Genomic DNA, 10,696 nt, shown 5'->3' on the forward strand with positions numbered 1-10,696 from the left:
TTTGTGAGACGTGAGGAAACAAGGTCCTCTTACTCCCAAGGTGTCTAGATTGGCCCAAGATATGCTAATGCGTGTGTCCATGGGCCCATGTGTTCACTGTATGCCAACCCAGTGATAGATGGACCCATGCATACTTGTGCATGCTAAGGATGGCTTTTGAATTTTCCTTAGTGAGAATCATTACACAATAGTCCGAAAGTAGTAGTATCTCTGGAAGCCCTGTGGTTCTACAGGTGCCCTCAGATTCAGGCTCCTTTTATGTTGTAAGTACACGGTGGCCCTGGTGCTCATCTGATAGGAGCCCTCAGATCTCGGAGCTTTCAGTTCTATTCTAACCCAGGGTTTTCTATAGGGAGTGGGAGAGAAGGCGCAAAGAGGCCACTGAAGGACACAAAACGTGCCCAAATCCAATCTAAACTCATGGAATGATTTCACGCTGAGCCTCTAACTCCCCACACATTGTTTCAAGTTATCCTATGACACTCAGACAATGAGGGATCACAGTCACTGCCCTGGCCGGCCAAGCGGAGGACCGAACTCCAGGACTAAGGAGAGCTTCCGGGGGCGCGCGAGCCCGCTCTGCGCAGGCGCAGAAGGCAGCACAGTTCCCGGCCTCTCAGAGGGAGGAAGGAGGAGTCAGGAGTCACCGGGTTCCTGGCGCCGCCTGGAGACAATGAACGCGGCGATCCCGGGCGGTCGCCGCCGGGCACGAGTGTCACGCCTCATCTCGTTCAGCGCGAGCCATCGGCTGCAGAGGTGAGGTGTGCCCACAGGTGTCGCGGCAGGAAACGTCGCGGGGACGGGACCGGAGCGTGGCTAGGCGCGGAAGTTCCTGCCGAGGGTGGGGCCGTGCTGGAGGGGTGACGTCAGCGGACCCCGGGGTGAGGGTGGCACCTGGTGATGCCGGGCTTCTGGAAAGCGGTGGCTGATAGATGCAGTCGAACTCCGGGGAAGCAGTGGGGTGTGTTGGTTAGCGCGGCTGGTTGCGTAGGGGCTGACCTGGGTTCGAACTCACACCTGCGCTTCCTAGCTGTTGTCTTGGAGTCGCTTAGTTTACTTCTGTGAAGTTCAGCAGAATTAATCTTGCCAACTGGAGCCTCGTAAACGTTAGCTGAGACTTTTACGCCAGGAACTTGAGCTACTGTATGTAATATAATTACAGCAGGGAAGGGCGACATTTATCCCCCTTTTGACCAGTGACGAAATGAGCCTCGATGGTCAGTTTCCGAAGCAAGTAGCAAGTAGCACAGTTGGCATTTGACCCTGTAGCCTGAGATGGGTGACTGAAATGAGTTGATTTTGAGAAGTTTCACTACTCATTGGCAAGCGCCACTCTCGAAACTGTTTCCTTTCTGTAAAATGAGGAAAATAATTTCTATCAGTATTCATCCATTCATTACTGAAAAAGGGTTTATTTTGTGCTTTAAAGCCTTATGCTAGGCGACAGGGTTTCGGCAGGGACCAACACACACGAGTCACTGCCCCTATCTGGAATTTAGAATGTGTTCAATTTTGTGGAGGGTCTGGTGAGACTTTTGTTCAAAAGCTTTGTGAATGATTGCTAAGTTTGAGAAGTAGAGGGAGGTAAGGATTCAGACGATGGAAAGTTGGTTGGGTAGGTAGAGATAAACTCATTGGTTTTTGTGTGAAATAACAGCTAACAATTGTAATTTTAAAATTCTGCCTAATTTGAATATCCCTCAGATTGGTAAGGTTTTCAGTAGGCAGTAGTTGATTAAGGCAGAGTGGAACGAGACTGTTAAAAGAAGACATTGAGGTAATGTAATTATTTTTCAGAGGAAATGAGATTTTAAGTTGCTTGAGGACAGATATCCTCATGTTTGTCATTATATGCGCTTGGGTTTATTGTGCACTTTCATTTTACATAGTAGGTACTCAGTAAATGTTTGCTGAATTGAAAAATGAAGGGACCATTGGATGAGTTGGAATCTTGCGGTGGAGCAAAGGGGTTGAATTTAAGGTTTATTCATGCTAATTTGTATGGTATAGTAGTGAAATTGGGAAGCATACATTGATTACTTATGTGTAGATGAATAATGAAATCAAAGTGATTTCTCCATTTGGTATGTTAACGTAATAGTAGATTTTGAAACCATTCAAAGACCAGAGGAAATAATAAATGTAAGAAAGAAAAAGTGTCTAAAGATGACATTGTGTCATGCCGACTTTTTTTTCCCTTTTTTGGCCAGCAAATCTCTGAGTAATGAGGAAAACTTGAAACTCTTTGGGAAATGCAACAATCCAAATGGCCATGGGCACAATTATAAAGGTGAGAGAAAAACTGATGAAATTTTAAGAGTCTTTAGCAAATATAGTTTTAATGAGTAAGAAGCTTATGGACAGCATGAATACTTTAAACTGGAACGAGAAGTTAAATAGAAGTTCAAAGTGAAAAACTCTGTTGCATGTGTCTTAAATTTTACCTTATAATTGTCTGCTCTCTTATAGATAGTCTAAGCCAAAGAATAGTGTCAAAAACTTTTCCCCTGGCCTTAGAGTATATAATAAAAAAAATTTTGGCACTGTGTTTCCTTCTGATTGGGTATCACTGAAACTAATATTAAAATTGCAATATAGTGTTTGAGGAGAGAGATATGTTTAATATGATTTAAACATTTTATTATATACACATGTACTGATGTATCACATGGTACACCTTTAATATATATAATTTTTATATATCGGTTAATACAGTTTAGAAACGTTATAGCAAAATCAAAATTTAAAAACTAGACTTATTCTTTGACTAAATAATGACTGACAAAAGGCGACTACTGCCTGGCATGTACTGTATGGCAGAAAATTAGTTTGGATTGCTAAGAAAGTAAGTACTGTAATTTACGTAAAAATAAGAGATTTGATTCTTTGGGACACAGCTGATGCCTCACAAAACAGGTATGTGGTGTGGTGGCATTAAAAAAGATCAGGCAATGGGCCGGGGATTTAGCTCAGTGATTCTGCTGCCTGCCTTGAAAGCAGATTGATCTCTGGTACCAAAAAAAAAAAAAAAAAAAAAAAAGACCAGGCAAGTTATCAAAAGGTCAGGATTTCTTATTTAGTTACTCCCTCTTAATTTGTCTATGATAATACTGCTTAATCTCAAGATACTCACTTATCATGTAATACCTAGTGGTATTTGTGTAGACTTGAAAAAAATACAAATATGTAGAAGTTATTAATTTGTAGTTACTAATGAAGTTTTTTCAAATGCTTCATATAAGCATTATTTTATACAGTATTACTGTAAACTGTGTATTCTTATAAGTAAAAGAAGAAGAGTTTTAAGGCCCAGCAGTAGTTTGCTTGTTCTATAAGGTACTGTCCAGAATCGGGCCAATTTATGTGTTCCTGGACACCTTCCTGTCCATTTTCTACATCTACAAGTAGACATTGAACAGCTGCTCGATCCTCCCTGTGTATCAACATTGTAAGCAGAATTTATAACCTTTTGGCCGTGGCTAATTTCCTCTAGTTAGCCAAAGCACCCACTAACTAAGGTCCTCTGTCTTGGTTGTCTTGCTTTGATAGATAAAAGGATCTTAACTAAAAGGACAAACTTTGGGGGGAAAATGTAAGTATAACTTTGGGAGCTAGAGACCTAATGATTCATATTGCTGACTTGTGCTTGGATGTTTATCTGTTGAAAGTCATGTTTTTTGACTTTTTTTTTTATGAAAAGTAATTTATTTGTGGATCATGAACTCAATTTTGTGGCTCACAAATGACATTATGAATAATATATATATAATATGTACTGACAAGTTATCATTATGACATATATACATACATAAATAAGCATAACATCATAATGTAAAAACACATTTTACTATAAAGATAAACAAAAGCCACCAGAGGTAGGAATGGTGGCACACATCTGTAGTCCCAGCTACTTGAGAGGCTAAGGCAGGAGGATCAAAAGTTCAAGCCCAACCAAGGCTGAGTGAGACCCTCTCAAAAAATAAGACTAGGGATGTAGCTCAGTGTGAAGGCCCTGGGTTCCATCCCCAGGACCACAAAAACAAAACATCAGTTTTTTTTTTGGTACTGGGGATTGAACTCAGGTCCTTGTGCTTGTGCATCAGGCGGCGAAACCACTGAGCTAAATGCTCGGCCCTCAAAACACTACTTTTGAAAATGCTACTTTTAGGTTTAGTATTTATAAGTGGTGATCAAAATATGTACATAGCTTGATTCATAAAGTGATCAGATTATTCTGCCACTCATTGTTTTACTCCAGTGGTTCTTAACTTGGGCAATTATGCTCACCCACCAGGGCAGGTTTCACAATGTGTGGAGACATTTTGAGGGTCACTGCTGGGGAGGGAGGTGCTACTAGCATCGAGGAGACAGAAGGCCGGGATGTTGGATGCTGCTAATCATCCTACAGTGCACAGAACAGCCTTCCACAACAAATAATTACTCAGCCCCAAATCTCAATAGTCTCACAGCTGAGAAACCCTACTTTTACAGTGCGATAAACTACTAGTATGATTATGATTTGATATGCAAGTATGTGACATAAAACTTAAAATAAATCCAGTATGTCATGGAAAGATAACCTCCTTGCTACTCCCATTTCCATAGGGTAAGCAAATGAAATTCTCTTCTTTACAAATATTTTCATATTTTAAAAAATTAGCTAAATTTTAAATGAGCTAATTTTCCTCTTACATTAAAGTTTATACCACACTATTTTAAGAAAATGGTTTTTATTTTTTAAATATGATAAAATGTTTAAGTTCATATTTTAAAGTTGGTGAAATCTCAGATTTATATAACATTTTGTATTCAGTGCTTTTAGGCAACAAAAACATCAGTATGGTCAAATGTTAACTCATTTCACTTTTGTATTAATAACAAATTTATTTATATAGTAGTCCTGAATAGGCATAAGAACTTCTTGGCATTGTTTTGTTTTTAAAAGAAAACACTACTTAATAAACTAAATCATAACCCCAAAAGTATGCTGGAAAAGTGTAAAAGGTTAGAGGGAAAAAGAACTTCAGCTTAGTCCCACTTTTTGATATGTCCTGAGTCACCATTCTTTTCTGTTTCTAGGATTATGATTTTTATTGTAATTGGTTTAGTTTTAAGATGGCAACATATTAAATTATTATTGATACAGGCTTTTCAATTTGTCCAAAATTATGGCATGTTTTTTTCTTTCCCATAGTTGTGGTGACAGTACATGGAGAGGTATGTGCTGAAAATATTTGTGTGCTTTGTTTAGATTGCTGTGCCCTCGTTCAGCCAACTCTTTCATTTGCTTCATTGTCCTTTGTGTGTGATGAGCTGCTGCTATTCTAGGCCTCTCCTTTCTCTCTAATGGACTGTGTATACACAGGTGGACAAGCTGTACAGTGAAAGGGATACCTGAAGCACATGGCATTTCTGTGCTGAGATCGATGATTGTCTCTGGGATGAAGACTTATGTGGGCACGATGTGTACATTGTATAGCCTCTAATAATTTGCCAGAAGTTTAAATATGGGGAGTCTATTAGGGTTACTCATCCTTGTTTCTTCTTTAGATTGATCCTGTTACAGGAATGGTTATGAATTTGACCGACCTAAAAAAATATATGGAGGTAATGCCATATTGGGTGCTTGTCATGTGCTGTCCTCTCAGTAAACTTTTAGTGTTGTTTTATCTGTTGACATTCCATGACTTTATCAGTGGAGTTGGGTGTGGGAGTGGAAGACTGGTTGGAGGAACTACTCTTGTGGCCTTCTAAAGGGCTTCATAATGGAAAGTAGTCACAGATATGTTATAGCAATGGGGAGAAATACACCCTGCTCACCTTGTATTCCTTATTGGAATATCCTGATTTCTTCCATTTAACAAGTTCTACTCTTTCTTCAAGACATAGCTTTTTCCTTGAAGCTTTCTGTTACTTCTCTGAATATTTCTTGTGCCTTTAATAATAGATTTTTAATACCATCTTTTTTTTTTTTTTTTTGTACTGGTGATCAAACTCAGGGCTTTGCGCTTGTGAGGCAGGCAGCGGAACCACTGAGCTAAATCCCTGGGTCTTAGGGATAGTTCATTGTAGAAGTAACACACAGGTATTCAATAAAGATCTAACTGATTGTATTATCACAAACTTCTTGCATTGTAAGAAATTTTATTTATTTATTTTTGGTTTTTTGAGACAAGGTCTCACTATGTAGTTCAGGCTGACCTTGAACTCAGTGTGTATCCATGGCTGGACTTGAACTTATGGTGATCCTGCCTCAGCCTCTTTGAGTGATCGGATTATAGGCGTGCATCACCATGCCTGGCTTGTAAGAGATGTTAGAAGAGATTACCTAAATCAGTTATTTCATTTTATAGATTACAATTGAGAGATGCCAGACAGTTAACTAATTTGCCCCAGGTCATGTGGTTAGTCTTTTGTAAAGCTGGGAGTAGATCTTTTCCCATCCAGCTCTTTTTTTTTTTTTTGATACTGGGGATCAAACTCAGGACTTTGCGTGTAGGCGCGCCATCCAGCTCTTTCTGTTATGACATCATTTCAGCCTTTTACTTAGTTCTTCACTTCAGCTATGCAACTCTTACTATAAAATTTGATGTTTCATAAAATTATGTTAATAATTGTTACTTCTTTCCTATTACTTATCCATATAGTCAACAAATTTGCCTGCTTTGCACCAGTTTGTTTAATCCAAGTATTAGGAATACAGAAATGGAGAACCATAGCCCACAGATTATGTGTGTTACTTTTTCAAGGATGTAAAAAAATAACGAGCGCTCAAAAATTGTTGGTTGAATAAATGAGGGAATGAGTGAATAAGCAAACAGCACTGTGCTCAAAGAACTTTAGGAAGGTAGATAGACAGTTCTTGAGTTTACTGGGGGCATAAAGTATAAATACAAAATATAAGGCAGTACTAGAGAGCTTTCAAGCCACTATATAGCATACTAGGGGAGGGGTTTGCTATGGCTTTTTTGTCTTTCATGTACTTGAAGTACACCGCACTCCAGTTACTAAAAGTGGCTCGTGGCATTTTGAATGAAATCACAGGCTTGCAGAAGAGGCTTCAGTGGAGATGTTGGGACCAGGACTAAGTGTGAAGATAAAGCAAAGATTTATTTTCTTGATATTCACATGAGACATCTCTTCATTTGACCTATTTAAAAAACTAATTGATTTAAGATTTACTCTGTATATGATTGTGGTTTTGCTCAAGAAATGATCTCTATTATTATTACTTAAAAGCATAAATATGGACTATTTGATTGTTTTATAAATGTTTAGATTTTTGTACAAGAGCTAAAAGTAAAAACCTAGAAAGAAAGCAGTTACAATCCTTGCTAACAACAAAGAAAGAAACATTATATTAATATATATATAAGCATTAAGAAGTAATAGTCTTTACATATTTACATTTTTTCTGCTCAGAGCCCAAGGTTGTTCTTAAATTATTCTTCATAGCAGAAATTTAGAATTACATATGTAATTTTACTCAAGTTCTCTTTTATAAAATATAGTGCTCAGTTTGGATCTTTGTCCTAATGATATTGTGGCATTATTCTGTAGGTAAGAATGTTGTGGAAATGTTTCTCGTAACCTTTGGGACAGAATTCAAAAAGTGTGAAACTGAATTCTGAGTCACAGTGGCTTGTATTTCAAGAAAGCTGTAGGAATTCTCCTCCATAGTTTTTTCAGTAACAAGAATAACTAATCATTACAGGGAGCTAGGCCTGATTTTAAACCTTGTGAGATTGTTTTATACAGATACAAAGATATAATACTTACTTAACTAGTATTGAGTTCATAGCTAAATGATACTAAGGTTGAGAGGCTTAGGTGGAGCCTTTTGGAATTTGAGTTATAAATGGAATCAATGGTTTTTTCCCTTTGTATTATCTGTAGGAGGCAATTATAAAGCCCCTAGATCACAAGAACCTGGATCTGGATGTGCCATACTTTGCAGATGTCGTAAGGTGGGTGTCACTATCTTGCCTTACATAGAGAATAAGAAAGAATTGGATCTAACATTTTATCAGATTACTGTGTGATTTCTAAAGTTATAGTTTACTATATCCTTTAATACTAAAATTTCTGTTTTCCATAAATATTAAACATGAAATTGTGTTTTTTGTTATGTGTATTTTGAACTTCTTTACTCTTTTTCTACAGCACAACAGAAAATGTAGCTGTATATATTTGGGAGAACCTCCAGAAATTTCTTCCTGTGGGAGTTCTTTATAAAGTAAAAGTATATGAAACCGACAATAATATTGTAATCTATAAAGGAGAATAGTTCTTAGGGATTAACACTGTAAAAAGACTAGTTTCTTTCCATATTTGAAAAAGATCTTGGTCTTCTTACAATATGAAGCAGTCACCACATAATTTGTGTACCTGTATTTTGTGTTGTAGAGTGCCTGATTTATTGAAATCATTTTAAGGCCTGTTATAAATTTGTCTGTTTTAAAATCAGATATATCATGAATATCTTTTTTTTTCTTTTTATGGTACTTCAGATCAAATCCAGGGCCTCACATACATACTCTGCCACTGAGTGGGTATATGGATATATGCATATGTCAAACCCTCTGAATATCATTTGGAGTATCTTTTATCTACAGATTAAAAATCATTTTCAGCAAAACGTTTTGGTATGGAATTATTTGAAAACAAAATAAATCTATTTTTTGTATTCTTTGTTATCTCATTTTCAGTATTCATATTTTTTGGTATAATATAAATGGTAAAAATGTTTATGCAATATACAGTAGGTGAATCCTATAAAAATAAAATTTAGGTGACTATAAAATCTGGAGACAATGTATTTCTTTTTTCTTTTTGGTACTGGGGATTAAACTCTGGACCTTCCGACTTCGAGGCAGGTGGCAGCACCACTGAGCTAAATCCCCAGCCCTTCAGTATATTTCTAAATAGATTGAAATCCCTTGATTACTTCTTCTAGAGTATGTTAAAGGTACAGTTTTAGTCAGTGAAAATTAGACAAAGATCATCTGAGGCAATGTATTACTGATACACATACAAAGATTGATGTAAATGCTGTTTTAGTGCACATTCTTCTTGGCAGTTTTCCAGTTTATTGAACTATGAATTGCTAGTGAGGCACAACACATTGAACATTTCATAGAATATCAGTAAACTACTTTTTGTATATATTTGTCTAGAATCCTGGATGTTATGGCCACTTAAATAATTTTAGCTAAGAAGATTGCCGAGTAACCATTTAAAACATTTTAAACTCTGTTAAACTAGTTAGCATAAAAGGTATCTGCTATTCTATAAAGCATTTCCTGTATAAAATTTTCCTAACTTTTACCCCACTTTGTTCTGATTTTTTTTTTTTTTTTTTTTGTGCTGAACTGGGGATCGAACTTAGGACCTTGTGCTTGCGAGGCAGGCATGGTGCCACTGAGCTAAATCCCTGGGCCTCACTTTGTTCTGATTATTAAACTTACCTGTGCAAGTTGAACTGTAATCTTGGCATTCATTTCTGGTATCTTTGTGACTAAATCCACAAGAATGTATTTGCTTGCTTTGCACAAAGAGCTATTCTATATTCTCAGTTATATTCTAAACTTAAATACAGGGTTTTATATTTCTCTCCACATGGCAACTACTATATAATGGATTCTCAGAATATTGATGCCTGAATATAGTAAAAGGACTAATGCAGTGATTACAATTCTAGAAAAGTTTACAATGGAACAGATTTATTTTGGACAGTTAGTAACTTAAGGAATTATATTTTTAATTTTGACAATGCAAAAGTTAAATTGAATGTTTTAGTTATTAAATACAACTTTTTTATTATTTTGTTTTGATTACATGAAAACCAGGATAGCTACTATTTCTTAAGGTTTTAATTTTCATAAATACCATACAAGGTATGTATTATTCCTATTTTAAAGATAAGAAAATTAAAATAGAGAAAGCTACTTGTTTAAGGTCACTCAGCAAATAAATTGTAAACTGTAATACTTAGGGACTTTCTGACTCCAGGACAATATATGTATTTTCAGATTATAAACACCAAATCTTGCAGATTTGATGTATTAGAAAAACATTTTAAATGGTAATACTTACATGTCCCCCCCCCCCCCCCCGATTTGCTTCAGGGTAACATTTTTTCTATTTTCTGTCCCTAAGAGAGTAAGAAGTTTATTTATTTTATCTATCCATCTAATCTTTTCAGGTAAATGAGTCAGTAGGTGAGTGAATAGTTAGAAGGACTAAAGATAGCGTATAGGTAATTTTCTTCTTTTTTCCTTTACAGTTTCATCTCAAACATATTGTACTTGTTACTCTACCCATTTTCCCCCCTTGCTATTGTGAATTCCTTGTGGGAAACCTCTTTGTTCTGAGTATCTGGTAAATAGTACTTAATTAATTAACTTATTTTTTGGTACTGGGGCTCAAACTCGGGACCTTGTGCTTGGGAGGCAGGTGCCGGAACCACTGAGCTAAATCCCTGGCCCTTCCTAATTTTTTTTTTAATTAAGTAAATGAATGTCATATTGGTAAAAAACTATTGAAATTTTATAGTGCCTTACATGCATAGTAGGCAGCTGGCAAATATTTTTAATTTTTTCAATTTTTAGTTTTCATTAGCACATTTGTAGTACATAAAGATTACATTCCTTGTGGGGAGTTGGTATGTGTGCATAACACATCCCAAGTTTTTTTT

General features: G+C 36.5%; 1 protein-coding gene across 8 annotated transcripts; it reads left to right on the forward strand.

The window, feature by feature from the left end:
- The first annotated feature begins 156 nt into the window (after window positions 1–156).
- On the forward strand, window positions 157–8,686 carry Pts (6-pyruvoyltetrahydropterin synthase). Of its 8 annotated transcripts, XM_087212210.1 has the most exons (7): window positions 1,251–1,777; window positions 2,211–2,290; window positions 3,550–3,592; window positions 5,195–5,217; window positions 5,551–5,607; window positions 7,897–7,967; window positions 8,164–8,686. In XM_087212210.1, the coding sequence occupies exons 5-7, from the start codon at window positions 5,569–5,571 to the stop codon at window positions 8,285–8,287; spliced, it is 234 nt and encodes a 77-aa protein (XP_087068336.1). In that variant the 5' UTR covers window positions 1,251–1,777; window positions 2,211–2,290; window positions 3,550–3,592; window positions 5,195–5,217; window positions 5,551–5,568; the 3' UTR covers window positions 8,288–8,686. The 8 variants fall into 8 exon arrangements, with proteins under 8 accessions (XP_087068334.1, XP_087068333.1, XP_004856645.3 ...); XM_087212207.1 differs by lacking the exons at window positions 1,251–1,777; window positions 5,551–5,607 and adding an exon at window positions 570–756; XM_004856588.3 differs by lacking the exons at window positions 1,251–1,777; window positions 3,550–3,592 and adding an exon at window positions 570–756.
- Window positions 8,687–10,696: the final 2,010 nt, after the last annotated feature.

Source organism: Heterocephalus glaber, unplaced genomic scaffold, assembly GCF_053883595.1.
Source record: "Heterocephalus glaber isolate CG9 unplaced genomic scaffold, H.glaber_assembly_v1.0 deba00001429, whole genome shotgun sequence".
In the NCBI taxonomy this organism is placed as follows: domain Eukaryota; kingdom Metazoa; phylum Chordata; class Mammalia; order Rodentia; family Bathyergidae; genus Heterocephalus; species Heterocephalus glaber.

Coding starts and splice junctions, on each gene's coding strand:
- Pts (XM_087212208.1), top strand. CDS start 491: ATGAGGGATCACAGTCACTGCCCTGGCCGGCCAAGCGGAGGACCGAAC. Junction 757..2,210: donor GCGAGCCATCGGCTGCAGAG/GTGAGGTGTGCC, acceptor TTTTTTGGCCAG/CAAATCTCTGAGTAATGAGG. Junction 2,291..5,194: donor CCATGGGCACAATTATAAAG/GTGAGAGAAAAA, acceptor TCTTTCCCATAG/TTGTGGTGACAGTACATGGA.